Source organism: Notolabrus celidotus, chromosome 5 (genome assembly GCF_009762535.1).
Source record: "Notolabrus celidotus isolate fNotCel1 chromosome 5, fNotCel1.pri, whole genome shotgun sequence".
NCBI classification, from domain to species: Eukaryota; Metazoa; Chordata; class Actinopteri; order Labriformes; family Labridae; genus Notolabrus; species Notolabrus celidotus.
Window position 1 is genome coordinate 34,189,436 of NC_048276.1, and position 17,788 is coordinate 34,207,223.

Here is a 17,788-nt window from a genome sequence, read left to right on the forward strand (position 1 = left end):
GGAAATATGAGACAGAGGAGACAGAGGTAAGATTGTGGAAAATAACATGGCCCAGCCTCTTTTGTTTCCAACATCATCATGTTGATTGTGATGATTGATTGGGTACAACCATAGACTGTATAAATAATGGACATAGAATCCTTGATATCACCCATCTGTTTCTGAAGCGCTGTTTTGAGGCCAATCGTCGGCGGGAGCCATATTGGAAATCCTGAACACAAAATAACTGCTGTTGAGCAAGTGTGACGTAAAGGGAGGCAGGCTTTTAGCCTCCTAGCCAACAGCTACAGTGTTCCTGCCTGTCAATCAAGTCAGTCATGTCCTTAAATGGGCAAAAACTCATTATCTTAATATCTTCTGAACAGTTCAAAAGAAAAAAATTCACCTCGTACAGTGTGTGCTTATAATAAAATCCGCTCTTCAGATCTGAAGCCGTTTTTTCTACCAGGCTGTAAACATGTTTATTTCTGCTGTAAAGAATGTTTTTTTTTTTGAATGGGTGTGTATGTGGTTTCAGGTGTTCCTACAGCCAGCCTCAAGCGGTCACTTGATGAATTACAGTTTATAACACTTCCACATGGGCTTCATATTTTGAGACTGGAGGTTGCCGCTTGGTCACAACCTTCTAATCTGTCATGTCTGATAAGTCATGGCAAGAATTGATGATGACTTGAACTCTGCATTAGTGTTTGTGTATGCAGGTTGAGAAAGTTCTGAGTCTTTATAGCCATTTTAACAGCCTAGAGTGTTAATAGGTGTTGACTATTGTGCCCAGGTACTTGACCTTGCAGAGCACCTACTCTTTACAGTGGGCTTATAGGGCATTCATACCAAATGTGAATAAAATTAATCGCACAAGTGCATTACATGTAAAGTCAGTGTAAAGACGCAAGTAGATGTGAGTTCAGGTTGGAGTGAATGACGCAAATTGGGTGGCAAAAATTGAACATACCGTGCAAATCAAGCAAATTCTACCCACAGATAGAGCTGAAGAACCTGAACTCAAGTGGACCATTGGCATTGCGATAGCCATTCAGCGTGCAGATCCTCCAGTGACGTATACTGTGACGAACAGATCAAGGGAGGTTCATTTATCTGAAAAAGTAAGTAAATAAAAATAAAAAGAAGTTTAATTCATCTGGAAAATACTAGACAAATGTATCATATCTCTGTGTGGCTTCTCTGAACTCTCTGACACTTTCTATTTTTTATGGGAACAGGAATAAAACAGGAGCTCACTTTGAGGGAAGTGAGTGAGGAGGTCAGATTATCCGGTAAATAGTGAAAACCTTTGTCTGTCACCATTCAATGTAGTCGAGCTCAACCTTGTTTGATGACAACAGACTGATGTGGTGTTTAAGGGAACCCTCCCCTCACGTGTAAATTTGCGACTTGGGCACTGCAGCACCTGCGATTACAACATGCAAATGGAGATTTGCACATAATTGCTGGTTCGGCAATTACTAGCGCAAATTAAGCGAGTGAACACAAAACATTCTGGCGTTCACATATGCGCAAATTAAGCAGATTTGCTTTTTGCGTGAACATGACATTCACCTTTGTCCCAGCTTATAGTGTTTAATTCAACCATTCACTTATTTATTTTTTTACAGTTTTTTGTCCACTTTTTCTCATTCTCACTTCCCTATCTCCCGTCCTATCATTGAAAATATCCAGCAGTGTTTTAGTGGTTAAATGATCAAACTGTTTTATTGTTTTTAGAATGATTTAAAAAAACAAACCAAAAAAAAAGCAGTGCTCCATATTTCATGTTTTTTAAGGGGGAAAAGCTTTCACATGGCATTTACAGTACATCATTGGTACATCAAAGAGCTAGTCTAGTGTTATATTCTGAAAAATTAAGAACATATTGAACATATAATAAAACCACAGAGCGGTGGATTAAACTGCAGCAGCGGTTTGAGATGTCTCCATAGACGTGTTTTGACACTTTTCAACACACATATATTCGCTGTGAATATTTGGATCCATGCTGTGAATCTATACTACTGCAGGTCTCTGGGAAAGGGTGTACTTTAAAAGTCTCCTTTGAAGCCTTTTTCAAAGCCCATCATATGATGGTGAAACTCAGAAGACTTTGGCAGATCATTCCCTTCAGTATGTGACAGACAGTGAACCTGCACCAAGATTTTGTCAGCGCTGTTGCAAAATCTGAAGCCCGAATCTCGTGTTACCTCAAGAGTCTCTGTGGAAACTGCAGCTCAGGCTGCTCTGTCAAACATCATCCCAGAGTGGCTCCTGTGGACCTGCTCAGGTATGAAATCCAGTTGGCTCAATGCAGCACAAGCTGGGGAAAGGAGATGGATTGGATCTTTGCTTGATTGATGATGTTGACAGCTGCTGGTGACAGGTTGGCATGTCAGATACTCTGGACCCACTCTCTCACACTTCCCCTGAGGGACAACACATCTCCTTGCGTTGGACAACAAAAATAACATCCATTTCCTGCAAGCTCACAATCCTTTCACACCTGAAGCACATATTTTCACAATTTTACTCCTTGGTGAAAAATCTTTCAACAGGCTGAGCTCAATAACTCTAGAGGGCTGGATGTGGAACACATTCTGACCCTGTGAGATCTGTCATTACATACAGAGGTTAGTCGATGAGAGGGTGAACATGGCGTCACTGGTGTTGATATAATTCACTGTTTCAGAAGAGGATAACATGAAATCAACTCGAAAAACATGAGCCTCAAAGATACCGAAAGGAGGGCAAAAGTGTTAACACAGAACATGTTTAAAGCCACGTGAAAAGTATTATCACAGAGGAAGTGTGTTGAAGACATACAAAGCTATAGGAGCTTCAGCTAGAATTTGTTTTGAGGCATTTGAGGATTGCCGATGTTTACCTTAGACAACTCAAAACTATATACCTACCTGCCCTGTACAGCGGTGGACAAAGAACACGTCTTCATTACTGAAGTCAAAGTATAGATCCTCCTGGTCAAATATTACTCCAGTACAAGTGAAAGTCGTTCAGTCAGATTCTGACTTGAGTTAAAGTCCTGGAGTACTTGCTTTTAAAAATACTGAAGTATTCAAAGTACTTTTTAAAATATCTCTAAACGTATTTTCACAAAGCATGAGGTCAGTCAAGAATGCATGGGTGAACATTCTGCTCCGTTCTGTTTATCTAGAAAACATGATTTCAGATCTAAAAAGTCTACCATGAAATATAAACTAAGTTACTACAAGCACAGACAAGTTTACAATGTTCACCTGGAATCAAAGCAGTGTGTTAGCTCCAGACCTCCACATGCTTTCTCAGGTTAGATGCTGATGTTTTGTCGGCTGTGATGAAGTTTGTGTGGTAAACAGATCAGAGATTTACAACAATACAAACAATCATTCTGTATTTCAAAAGCTCAAACGTGGGTTTAAAATATGGCCGTGGTGCTCAGGTAGAGAATCATCATCCTTCTCAGTCATAGCCATCATCACCACGACTAAATGAACGCACTGATCTGAAGAACGTTTGATCTGATCTATACTAAGCTGAGGTACAGCTACACCACTGAGACAAACCAAACACAAGGACACCAACAGTTTACGGTCTTTGGGATCTGATTTCAGAAAAGATACTTCATCAGCTGACGTCAAAGATAAAGTAGAGAGTAACTAGAGCACTGATAGAAATGTAGTGGAGTCAAAAGTATGATATTTGTCTTTAAATGTAGTCAAAGTAATAAGTTCCCCCCAAAAAATAATACTCAAGTAAAGTACAGATACTCAAAACATGTACTTAAGTACATTTACTTTGTTACTGTCCACCACTGGCCCTGTATGATATGACCTCTACACACACTCATGGTCTGATCCATAACAACGGACACATGGACCTCTGATGTTAGTCCGGTGAGTATGCTGAGTTTGACAGCCCAGTGGCTGGATGAATACTTCAACATAAGACATACATTATTGCAGGAACAGGAGTGCTCGTGTTTGCAGGAAAAAAAATCATAATATTAATAAATGAAAAGCAAAGGGTCAGAGCTGTTCAATTTTATGTTAATAAAAGTGTTTCAGTTAGAACTGGTAAATAGAGAACATCAATATATACAGTATGCCCATGTCATTCATCCCTAAATACTCTAATTGGCGTGAAGAACACTTTTCTGGTAACTTTGCAAAATGAATGACTGTTGATACAAAGTGTGGCCGCAGGTGACACAGCTACAGGTTTTGTGAACATTGTCTGAGTGCTTTTTTAACTCTATCACAGCTGCAGCTCCACCTGTCTGAGCTCAGCTTTCATCCTGAGAGAGCAGGATGTGCTATTGGCAGCACAGCAGTGTCCACATGTTCTGTTCTGAGCAGTTTCTTCCTGACTCATTCACACTAACAAGAGTGAGGGAGAGCTCTCTTCATTGATACTGATAGCCCCAATGTGGGCAAGGAGCCATCGGCTAATGGAGATTGTTCTGCTCCTCTGAAGCCAGCCGTGGCCCTCTGTGCTGCACCGGGATCCGATTCCCCATCAGGAAATATTTCATTATTTTATCCTCCAGCTGAACGCCTCTCCTTGTAGGCCGGCCCATAAAAAGTTTAATTTGAATGCAGTGGGGCTCATTCATGTCACTGACTCTATTTAAAGTGCAAGGGGCCTGACCACAAAGTCTCTGTACCTGCAGGCTTTTGAACTGTGGTGCAGAAAATTACATTTCTTCAAAGCTCTGTGTCTCATATTATTTAGGATTATTGGATAAAAGGAGACTCTTTCCAATAGTTACATCTGAATGGCTCAATCCAATTGTCCTTCACGACCCATCACCTGCCCTGCTGGTCAGGAAACCCACATTTAGGGTGATCAGGCTAGGCTTGGATCATAGGATTTAATGATCTTGACATGTGAAAGTAATTTAACAAAGTGCCCATAGAAACAGAAATGAAAAGAAAGAGTGCACATAGTCATAACTTTCTTTGACAATTTTTATGCAGTTTTATAAAATTTTATCATCCAAAAGTGAAGTATATGGAGCAACAGTGTGATGTTTAATGTGATATGCTCCTGTTTAATGTTATGGCAGCTCTGTATGAACAGATTTATCTTGGATGTAATGCACATTGTAACCTGGGACTTCCATCAGATCTTTGAGCGGTCCATCTCCGATCCGCTGCGGTCCTGTTCCGAGCTCTCTCATCCGTCAACACCCACCAGTTGCATTTTCAGAACGCAGCACGGAGCAGGACCATCGGACAGCTGGAGTCATGTGACCCAGGTTTTCCCGCGGTAATTACTGTATTAATAAATATCCAACTCCTCTCTTCATCTATGTTGTCTCTCTGGTCCTCTGAAAAACTCTGACCTGTTGACTCCAGGCCTGGCTCCGCTCATCATGATGGTTTGTTGTTGTAGTTAAGTGAAATACGATCTGGTGATAACACAGAGAGTTTTATTCTGAAAATGAACCGGATGTTTTCATTTTGTTTTGGTGCCTGACTTCCTGTCCTCACTATTTTGAGAAAGGGTCACTAGAGGGGTCTGAAAACTCACTAAATATAGCACCAAAGTCACTAAGTTGGCAACACTGGTGCTGACTCACCAGTCTGTAACCTTCTGTATTTTGTATGTGCAGCGTCCAACACCTGACAAATGTGCTTGTCTTCCCAAATGTCATTGAGGCATTTGACCTCCTCGCTGTTCCAAGTGAACCCACAACTCTTTTTGTTGGCAGGTTAACTGGCTTTAGCTTTAGTGCAGTTGGCATCTTGCAAAGTGTGACTAGTACACATAACATTTGTTTACTTACGCAATCAGAAAATGAGAATGTAATGTTATAACATAAAGACAGCACTTTGGACCTCATTCCAATATTGCAATGAACACAAAATGTAACAATGAATCATTGTATTATCTGAATAGGTGTGAAAGCACCATCATTGGTCTGGAAAATAGAAATCATCTCCACAAGTGTATTTACCTCCAACCCATTACTGACAGAATGTACATTCTTGGCCTCACACCTCTGTGTCGATGCCTCTTCTGGCTCTTGTGAATATGGTAAGATATGCATGTCATTGAAAATTCATCATTAATGTAATGCTGTTTTTTGCTCATGGCAAGTCTTCTAATTGATGTGATGATGCAGATGACAAAAGCTGACATGGCTTGTTCCTCCTCGCCGCTAACCACATCTCTGTAAAAGTGAAATGTCACGGCAGGTGAAGGTGGAATAACAGACACAAACACAGAAAACATTTGCAAGAACTGCATGTCAACTTTTTAACATTGTGTATCTAACTCAGGTAGATAAAGGAGGATTAAATATTGGATTTGGAAATCTTTATTGTCCCCAAGTCCCACAAGTATCATGAACAACACAGGCAATGCACATGATTAACTGATGTCATTTCATACATATAATTTAAATGCATTGCTCCCATGGATAACATCAGTTTTGTGCATTGAGATATGCAGTGGTGGACAGTAACAAAGGAAATGTACTTAAGTACATTTTTTGAGTATCTGTACTTTACTTGAATATTTTTTTGGGGAACTTATTACTTTTACTGCATTTAAAAGACAAATATCATCCTTTTGACTCCTCTACATTTCTATCAGTGCTCGAGTTACTCACTACTTTATCTTTGAAGTCAGATGATGAAGTTTCTTTTCTGAAATCAGATCCCAAAGCCTGTAAACTGTTGGTGTACTTGTGTTTGGTTTGTCTCAGTGGTGTAGCCGTACCTGGGTTGAGCGTAGATCAAACGTTCTTCAGATCAGTGCGTTCATTTAGTCGTGGTGATGATGGCTATGACTGAGAAGGATGATGATTCTCTACCTGAGCACCACGGCCATATTTTAAACCCACGTTTGAGCTTTTGAAATAAAGAATGATTGTTTGTATTGTTGTAAATCTCTGATCTGTTTACCACACAAACTTCATCACAGCCGACAAAACATCAGCATCTAACCTGAGAAAGCATGTGGAGGTCTGGAGCTAACACACTGCTTTGATTCCAGAGGAACATTGGAAACTTGTCTGTGCTTGTAGTAACTTAGTTTATATTTCATGGTAGACTTTTTAGATATGAAATCATGTTTTCTAGATAAACAGAACGGAGCAGAATGTTCACCCATGCATTCTTGACTGACCTCATGCTTTGTGAAAATACGTTTTTTAAAAGTACTTTGAATACTTCAGTATTTTTAAAAGCAAGTACTCCAGGACTTTAACTCAAGTCATAATCTGACTGAACAACTTTCACTTGTATTGGAGTAATGTTTGACCAGGAGGATCTGTACTTTGACCTAAGTAATGAAGCTGTTTACTTTGGCCACCGCTGTCGGGATGTGATGTGATGATGATCAGTGATGCAGGATATTTATTCTGTGATAAAGAAAGCAGGAAATGAAAAGTTAAAAAAAGCTTTTATAAAGTACAATTTCTGTGCAATCGACTTTTTCTCACATTAGTCTGCTCAAAAGTTCTCCACACATCCATTTCATCAATGTGCATATACAGATAGACATTCCTCTGAGGTTTATATTTGCTAACCTGAGATTGTTGGTTAAGGTTTCTCACCTGGGCTCACTCTTTCTTTAAAGTAACAATGAAGGGGGCTTATCTAGACGAGGTGTGACGCTGCACAGATCTCTAGAATGAGTGGAGCGAGTGCTTCTCCCCGGATGACTGACTGATGGCACCATGGCTACAAAAAGGACATAAAGGCATCTAAAGATAACACATAAAAAGCGTTTTTGTTAATCACTTTAACTTCTTATATGCTCGCAATGTGCCAGGCTGCATGCCAGACATTCCTGCGCTCCCTCCACACCCCTCATCTCCCATCATAGCACTTGTCATGGTCCAACTCTGAGCCACATAACTCTGAGACCATACTTGTGGAGAAAAAGCTCATACCACACCAAGAGGAGGTCTGTGTCAGCAAATATTTGGTACTCTCAAAACACCTGCCAGGTGTGCACAGGTATGCCTCCACTTCTTTTCTCCACATTCCTCACATTCCTGCTTCCATCACTTTGTTCACTGCTGAACCACCAAATTAAACCTGTGCTGACAGACACTCAGAAAAGAGATGGAGGACAGCAGCTCAAGTTCAGCTCAAATTCTGAATGCTGGACTAAAAGCATCCTAGCTTTTCAGTGTTGAAAAACATCCAGTTATCTACTTTATTTTTTAAGCTTTGGCTGGATCAGTTTTATAACAAACACAGTCAATGGAAACAGAATGATGGACCCCACTGCAGTGTAATGGTAAATGGTAAATGGACTTGTACATCTCTTTTGTAGTCTTTCTGACCACTCAAACAGCTTCACACTACTGGTCGCATGAACCCACTCACTCACTGGTGGCAATTTTGGGTTCAGTGTCTAGCCCAAGGACACTTCAGCATGCGACCGCCAGAGCTGGGAATCGAACCACCAACCTTCCAATTGATAGATGACTGACTCTGCCCACTGAGCCACAGCCACCCCAAATGTAATGTTGAGTCCGGCACAGATAACACAGGTCATCTATCAATCCAAAGCAATGAATCTGAGAGTGGTGGAGTAAAAAGCAAAGCCAAAAATAAACAGGTAATGATCAATCCACAAGAAATATCTCTCCTGGAATAAGCTCTGAAATTATTTTAGTTACACACTACTTTCTTATAATGCATTGTCGGACACAACGAGTCGTCACTCTAAGGTTTAATAATTCGTATTAAGAGTTTTAGACAGCACTTCAAACAGGGAATCCATTTTCCTGTGCACTGTAGTGAGAAGTGGGCGCTTTTAGACACAGAGGATGACTTATAAGAACTTGTTAAGGCAGCTTGGGCACACCACAATAAAGTACATTCATAGATAGCCAATGATAATACACACAGACACACAGAAATACTTCTTGGCGTTCAAAAATAAAATGGCAAGACAGCTGCAGAAAAAGTTCTTTGTTTGCTCAATAAATGAGATGCAACACAAGAGGCAACATACTCGCCAGGACAAAATACTTTATTTTCTATGCGTTAGATCTGCTCCCCCGGTTCTTCAGCTGCCGTCTGGTTTTGATTTGAGATTATTTAATTTACTGGCTTTAAGGTTAATCACCTTTACAGAATCAAACTTTTACATTTGGCAGTAAACACACATTGAAAAGAAAATATCTGCACCTATTTGCAGAGGTTAACTCTGCTGCAGTTAGACTAAGTGTTTGTTCAGAGGACTACTTCTGCTTTATCATTCAAGGTAACTGCTCGAGGGCATACGCTTTGACTTTACCACTCAAGGGATAAAAACCTGCTCCTCTGAGAGATCAGACATCCACGTTTACAACAGGGATTCATCTTTGATTGGATTTATCACTGTGGGCACTTTACATTCAATATTTCAGTGTGTGTACACCTGCAGTTTCCTAGCATGAACAGCATCTATACTGCTACCTTGATGGCTGATAGTGAGGGAGGAGGAGTTAAAGATGATAAGGATCAGGTGTGGTCCTTTATCTTCCCTTTGGCTGTTTTCGAAACAGCCTACTATACTAGTAGTACGTACTGATTCTGCCAAAATTCAGTATGTAGTATGTGAACAAGAGCAAAATCTGCAGTATGCCAAAACTACCCGGATGTCGTACTGATACAGGAAAATGTCACAGTATGCAGCGGACCAGTCTGCCTTACGTACTGTTTCCCACTTTTTCTTCTTTCTTTTTTTTTTGACAGGGGCACTCAGTTTTTAGGTGCTGTGAAAATTCTTAAATTACATATAAACCACTTCTTAACTTTTTTAATCTTAAGTGCTGCTAGAGAAGCAGTTTCTCCATCAGCTTGGTTGTTGTTTAATTCTGCTTTCTGGAACTGGGAATCCAGCAACATCTGGCCCACAACAGATTGACCAGAACAGACAGACTACATACTAAATTCAAACGCAGTATCATTCGTAGGTAATATGTAGCAGGCCATTTCGAAAACAGCCTTTGTCTCTGAACATGCTGACACTGCCGTCCGGTTAAGTCGTAAGGAAGCAGAGAAGTTGATAATCGCCCCACAAACTGAACATGAACTGAAGAGAAACTCTGCTAATCGCCCATTTCAATTTATGGATGCATTAATTGTAAACAAATGATCCATTCTTCACCCATCCACCTCAAATTCATCCTCTTGTAATCAATAAACGGTAGAAAAGGCTCTTGGATTCCTGTTTTTAAATGTGCACACCAGCTAAGGGTTCATTGATCACTATTTTTCTAAGATAAAGTAACTGCACTAATTATAGCAGAGTGCTAGTTTTTTCACTTATATTTCTAAAAGTGTGTGACTCTTAGTTTGGATTGTTTGATGGAAATAATCCCCATGATACCAAACCAATGCTGAGATTAGAAAAGTGAATAAATGCAAACTTTAAAGTTGCTGCTGACATTTTTTATGCAACTTTGGTGTGAGAATCATTGCCAAAATCCCATTGAGTGGTTTTGTACAGTGCAGACAGAATTCTCATTAAAATTTTGAAAAACTTTAACAACTTCTGTTTGCTTGAGGGAAGTGGAGAAATAGGTTTGCTGTTTTATCATATTGGGGTGGACTGAACCTAAAATGAATGCAAGTATCTCACAGAATGTTTCAGCTGCACAAAGCATCCTGCATGAGATAATTGCAGTGTTTGTTGGTGTTTTCCAATAGCACATGCACTGAACTGGTGGAGGAAGTATTTAAAAAGAGATGCATCCCCACCCATTGCAGGAGAATTTACATTTAAAATTGAATACCCAGACCACCGGGTCTTTTTCAGACATCAAGTGAAGACTTAGCAAAATAATAAGCTATGTTCTTTTGTTCAATTCAGCAGAGCTATTTCTCGTTTTATTGTTTATAATTTGTCACAATGTTGTGTCCCAGTTGCATTGCAGAGGCAAAGAAAATAAATGTAAGCCTTTTCTCTTTTGCAACACCAGATAACATTTTGTATGGGGCGTATTATTGCATTTGTCATTTTGAGACAACTTGGCCTGCACTGAATATTGATTAAATGTCAACTCACGGTTAAATGAAATATGCTTTAATCCCCTCTGAGCTTTAATTTAAACAATGTTCAAACTGGTGTCTGAGCTGTCAACTTCTATTATCTTTTATGTGAACTTAATGAACACCCACCAGATAAACTCCAGTCAGTATTCTCTCAGGCCAGATCCCAGCGTGTTATATTCCATATTTAATATAATTCATGGTATGTTGGGTACAGTGGACTGAGGCAATTTACTTTAGAATCTTATCTATATTTGCTGTAACAGAGCACTAAAGGGCCGATAGACCTATGATAGACAAACATGCACAAGCACACTCTTGGTGCTCTTAAAATTGAGCCAAAGCAATGAGGACCTGCAAAGTTAGTGGAGAAGACAGGATTTAGAGTCCTCTGGGATGCTAATACAAGAGAAAACATAATAAAGTGAGATCCAGGGAGTCCTCTCAGAGGAGTACTCAGGTTGAAATGCCTTAGACAGTTTCTTCTAGTGGAGAAAATGTGATTGAATGTCCTTCATGGTGCCCCTAAAGTGGAGGAAACACAAGCAGGAAGATGCCTTTCCAGTGCAGAAAGCGCAAAACTGCATAATTGTTTTCTTTAAAGACAATGGACTTGATCTTTAGTCAGCTCAGATGGGGTGTTGTTAAATGAAAAAGGTGCTATAAATTGTGAGACATTGACTTTTCTTTTGTGTTGTGTTCTGCTGACATGAGGACGTAACAAACTGTGTGATGGGCAGTGGAAACAGCCAATGATATGCCCTGGTTTTGGTTTTGAGTGTGCATGTTTGTTAAATTAAGTGCAGTGGTAAATATTTCTGCTGATCCCAGTTAAGCAGAGCCAATGTCCCACTGTGTGTTTAGGTCTTTCAAAATTAGTATGGTCTAGTTTGGGGTTTGCTCACCAGAATCCTGGGCAGCTGGACTCTGCTAACATGGGGCAAGGTGGCAAAGACATGCCATAAAAATGCCTGTTTGATGCCCCAAACATGAATAAATGCCTTCAAGTTATCCCTTTAAGTTGAAAATTGTGATAAGGCTGTTCTTCCCATGGAGAAACCAAGCTAGAAGGAATGGATGCAGTGGCATACAGGTTGCACTAGATGCAAAAAACACACTGTACTATACTGTCACAGCTAGTCAAAGTCATAGTGTGTCAGTATGTTCAGTCTGCTTAGCTGATAAGTGAACTCAGTAAAAACAACAAAGAATGACATTATTTGAATGCATTTTTAACAGACTTCTGCAGCTTTTTAAAGGAATATAACTGACATGCTTCTCAATCTCCAGTTGGGGGCAGCAAGGCTATTCAGAGGGATTGAACCTCCCTCAAATAAAAGAGAAGAGAAAGAGCTAGAGGAAGGACAATAAAGCAGTCTGCTGTAAACGAAGAAGAATGCAACCTTCAGGTGCATCTTGTAAACTGCTGATTTGGAGATGAGGAGGGTTGTGCGTGACAAACCGTACGCAGCAGTAATACAACAAAATAGTTTCTTTGTTAATTGGTTCATGAAATAAATCAAATTAAGTTTTGCTGGATATAAGACATAAGGAACAGTTGTATAATTAGTCAGGGATGTCATCATCCATCTGAAACACTCTCTCTGCTGCACTTCTGATATATTAGCCTTTAATGTATCTATCTATCTGCATCATGTAAATTAAACATTATGTCAGGTTTATTTCAGCATGGTGGCACTACATGGCAGGTACTGTGTGACTTGGCAATATGTCTCTGTCTTCCCACATCCCTGTTTATGATTCAGTTACTGTTTTCTCATACTGTGTATGTTGTTTTTTAATAACCTGGTGCAATTTTACCTGTAATCTGTAAGCAATAACTAACATCACTATCTATTCATCAGATAGAAGTGTGCATAGTGAATATATCTGCAATATTTGACATATTTTATTTTATTGTATTTAATTTTATCATTACTACTATTATTATTGTTATAATATTTTAACTATGTAATTACATTGTTGTATCCCCCTGTCTCGTGTTGTAAGCTGCTGTAACCAAATATTCTTTTTTTATTATTTTCTGAGTTAGGCTTTAACATATTACATTCATATTTAACTTTTAATACTTGTTGAATACCACACAGACAGATGATTTACACATACCCATAAATAAAGCGGTGTCTGCTTCATAGGTTTGACAAACACATCTCTGTGGTTGGTTTCCTAAAACGTGCCTTGAATTCCGATTTTCCCGATGGTCCCTGAAGGCAGCCGTAGAGGAGGAAGGAACCCTGGCAACGCTGTCACAAAGCTAATGTTATCCTGAGCGCAGTGAATGCATCACCTTTGTCAGCATGCATTTCATTGTTAATTCTGTCTTTCTGCTTTTAATCCTCACTTCGTAGCTCTCGTGTTCACATCTTTAACATGGAGTTCTTCAACGAGCCAAGCTAGCCTTGAGGCCACACTCAGTTAAAGCAGACCGAGTCGTTAGCTGGAGCTGGATCCGTGAATATGGCGATTGTGTCTGGATCCTGTGCCAGAGTGAACGGGTCTAGAAACGGGCCGTCTGTGTCCGCTACTCCTTCTGGATCTGTGGCACAGTCTCAGCCTATGATAGCGGTGTGGGAATGGCAGGACGACCTGGGTTACTGGAGGCCTTACAGCGGCCAGGTGAGCGCTCACATCGAGAGGAGTCTGGCTCCGCGGGGCCACCGAGGAGGAGGACCCGGCTCGACGAGCATCTGCCTCGGACAGTCAGACCCCAGCCTGTCGCCTTATCTCATAGACATACCGAGCCTGAAACAGTTTCGACAGGACACAGGTGAGCTCAAAATGTTAATTAATGTCTCCTTCCATGAAATAAAGCAGCATTTTATTAACCTGGTCCCTGGAAACACTTCAGTTAAAGAGCTAGCTAGGCTAACATCAGCTACTTAGCATGGCGCTGTTGTTTTGATGAGTGTTTACATCTCTCAAACTGAGATCAGCCTCACGAAATCACCCAGGTTGAAGTTATGAGAGTAAAATGACACTGTTTAATGCTACATAATATCATATAATGTTTAATGACTTCTACTTTAACCTGTTATAGTGTTCACGCTTGTAGCTTTAGCTTTAGCTGGAGCTGGAGCTCAGCTGATTTGTGTTTACTAGTTTACTTATTTAAAGAAGGACAACAGAGCTTTCAACTCAACAATAACAAACATTTACTTTACATGTGTTTGACAGATGCGCTGCTCTACAGAGTAATGTTTAGGAATACCTTTAAAGACTCTTAAAGGAGAAATCAGATAAGTGAGCTAGCTGTCACACAGGATTAAGCTTGAGTGCAGGATTATCATGTTTACATTACTGACTTCAGCTCAGAAGAGTTCCCCACTGTAAGACCTTAGTACTATCCCCTTATGTAATATCTGCCTTTGGATCCGGGAAGATAGTGTGGAAGTATTTTTTAGTAAAATTGTAAATGATTCATTCATCTTTAATTTCTTGTCTTAATTTGATATCATTCCTTTGTTTTTCAGGAAAGACTCGATCTGTGCGTCGCTCTCTGTTCGCTCAGTCCTCAGGCCTGGGCAGTGGTGTTTACTGGGAATGGGCGAATGATGAAGGAGGATGGACTCCATATGAAACTCGAACCTCGATCCTTTTAGAGCACAGCTATCAGGCCCGCCAAGGCACGGCAGACCTGGGCCCTCATGGATATAACTACATCGTGGATCTTACATCTCTGGCCCAGGTTAACAAATCCACCGGCTTCAGGCGGCAAGTCAGACGGCAGTGCAACCTCCCCTACCCACTGGCCTCCTCTGGCCCTCCGGCCATCCCCTCAGGCCCTGCTTGCTCCTGCCAGCAGTGTTTGAGCCACACCAGCACAGGACCCATGCCCAGCCGTTCACGACACTCCTTTTCATCTGGCAGTCTGAACCGACCCAGTCTGCAGGGGACGGGAAGGGCTGTGACTGCTCACCCCGCTTCTGTCTACTCACCGTACCCCAGGAGACCCCTCTCTGTCGGGGGGATGTCCTGGGGCAGCCCCTGGCCTCCCCCACCCTCTGGTAGTCAACTGCCTCCACCGCTTCTGAGCAGCTCCGGCAGTGCCAACGGGTTAAGGTTGGTGTCTGTATGTGTGCGTCTCAACATTTAGGTGTTCAGTTACATGATGCACATACCCAGTGCACATGCTCAGTGTATGAACGATTTTACCCTCTGTTTACACCAGTTAAGAGATGAAGTCATAATGTGAAAAAACAAAGATACTTCTTATATTTCCATCACTCAAAACGTATAGTCCCTCTCGGCGGCCGTATGAGAATTAACAGGAAAGGGGAAAACTCAAACAAGTTGATCACTAAACAAACATTTACAAGACAAAACAAGGAAAGTTCATTTCTAAAGCACATTTTAGCAATAAAGGGATTTAGCCTGTTGCAAACAAGACAGAAAAAGCATCATGGAAACACAAAACATGGATTTTGAGAGGATGCCTCTGAGTTCCAAAAAAATTCAGATAGTCTTAAGTCAATAGTATTTGTTTTTCTGACATTTTATGGATTATGCATTTAAGGGATTCAGCATGCCTCAAACAAGACCGAAAAGCATCATGGGAAAGAGCAAAATATGAGTTCAAGACTAGAGAGTGTTTAAATATGAGCTAAGATGTGATTTTACAGTGATACATATTTAAAGTAGTTATGATAATAACTGTAACATAATTCAACAAAAGGCTGCAGGTGAGTCTTCAGCTTGGATTTTAAGAACAGAATCTCATGAGCTGCAGTTCTCTGGGAGTCTGCTGCAGATATACGGAGCGTAAAAGCTGAATGCTGCTTCTCCATGTTTGATTCTGACTCTGTGGGCAGAGAGCAGACCCTGTCCCAGAGGACCTGAGTGATCTGGATGAGTCATAATGTATCAGAAGATCCCGGACGGGTTTTGGCCCCAAACCATTCAGCACTTAATAAACCAGTAGACGTGTTTCAAAGCCTGATCTCTGACAGACGGGGAGTCAGGGTCAGCCGTGTGTGTCTTGGTAGTTTGAAGCCAGCTCTATCGGTGAGCTGATAGAGCTCTAGATTTTTAGAGATTTTTAGATTTTTATAGAGCAGAGGACAGTGGGTAGTGTAGGAAAGTGGAAGAGTGGGGGAATGGCATGCAGCAAAGAGGCCGCAGGCTGGATTAGAACCTGGGCCACCCGCTACAAGGGTGTGCAACTTATCCATTTCTGTGCCTTTATTCCAGGTTTTTAAAGGTGACATATCATGCTTTTTTCATCAATATATATTGGTCTAAGAGGTCCCCAAAACATGTCTTTAAAGTTTATGCTCAAAAAAACACTTTGAAATCAGATTTTGGCATGCCTGAAAAACCCCTCTTCTTCAGCCCTCCTCAGAACACTCTGTTTTCTCTCTGACCACGCCCCCTCAGGAAGTGGATGTGCCCTCGGCTCTCCAGCACGTTGATCTAATGTTTACATGTTGGCTGAATATACACGGCTGCTAGCAGACCGCGCTACTTCAACCCTCTGAATCAGATCCTGACGGAGAGGTGCAGGACCTTTCTGAACGATTGGTCACAGATTTAGTGTTTCTTGTTGTTTTATTTATCAGTATGTAGACGTGTGTCTTGGTACACAGCTACAAACATGTAGCTATGTGGCTATGCTAACTAGTGCTAGCACTTATCCATGATAAATAAAAATCATCCACTAGATCTTCAAATCTGCAGACGTGGGGAGTAAAACCGACCTCTGCCAGAAAGGCAGCAGGACCTTTCTGAAGGATTGGTCACAGATTTAGTGTTTCTTGTTGTTTTATTTGTCAGTATGTAGACGTGTGTCTTAGTACACAGCTACAGCTTAAGTTACGACATGTAGCTATGTGGCTATGCTAACTAGCGCTAGCACTTTTCCATGACAAATAAAAATCCACTAGATCTTCAAATCTGCAGACGTGGGGAGTAAAACCGACCTTTGTGTTTATTAAGACAGCCTACAACTAGCATGCCTCCCTCCTAAGCTCCTTGTTAGCACACGTGTGTGCAGGGAATGGAAAACAGAGGAGAAGTTGAGTTGTATTTTATACAGTCTATGGGCTGAACAAGCTCCGAGCTCTGACTCCGTGACAGGGTGGATATTGTTGTGACGTATGAAAAACACTGAAGTCTGAAACGGCTGGTTTCACACACATTTACAGAAAGGTGCAGAAATCAAAACAGGGGCAGAATGGATTTTTTTCATTTTCAGGGGTGTTTGTAGACATGCCAGGGAAACATATTTCAGGTAGAGAACCATTAAAAAGTCAATTTTGCATGATATTTCACCTTTAAGTTATCATGATGTTGAGTTTCGACATTTTCCCAGTTGAGTAATTATTTCCAAATGAAAGGTCAGGGTCCGCACGTCACGGAGGTCTCTCTCCACCCTTCTCTTCCTCCTGCTCTCCGTTCTCGTTCCCGTCTGTCTCTCTCCCCGCTGACCCACCCTGTAAAACAGGACCGACATAAGCTGATCTGCAGCTCCAGCCTCTCACCGTGTTTGTCTTGACTTTTTCTCTGTGTCGTCTCCACACTCCTTTCTTTCTTCTCCTCGCGGCACAGAAAACTGCTTTCTCAAACAAAATTATTGACTTAAGTGGTTCAATGAATATGCAGATAACGTATAGTTTCTCTGGGCTCTAATTTTCTTCCACATTAAGTTTAATTTAGTGTGTCGCCAGCCACTGGAATAAATAATCAAGACTGCGAAATGCTGGCTGTTCTGTTGTGAAGTTCTCCTCTTCACTGCTCACAGTTTTCAGTTATTATTCTGGAAGATGTTTTCATCAGGACTAGAT

General features: G+C 40.9%; 1 protein-coding gene across 2 annotated transcripts in view; it reads left to right on the forward strand.

The window, feature by feature from the left end:
* The first annotated feature begins 13,204 nt into the window (after window positions 1-13,204).
* The window catches only part of dtx2 (deltex 2, E3 ubiquitin ligase), a 31,519-nt gene continuing 26,935 nt past the window's right edge, over window positions 13,205-17,788 (forward strand). The window contains exons 1-2 of one of the 2 annotated variants that reach the window (XM_034683488.1): window positions 13,205-13,776; window positions 14,480-15,068. In XM_034683488.1, the coding sequence (XP_034539379.1) occupies window positions 13,467-13,776; window positions 14,480-15,068 (899 nt within the window). In that variant the 5' untranslated portion in view covers window positions 13,205-13,466. The remainder of the gene's footprint in view (window positions 13,777-14,479; window positions 15,069-17,788) is intronic. The other variant, XM_034683489.1, reaches the window with a different exon arrangement.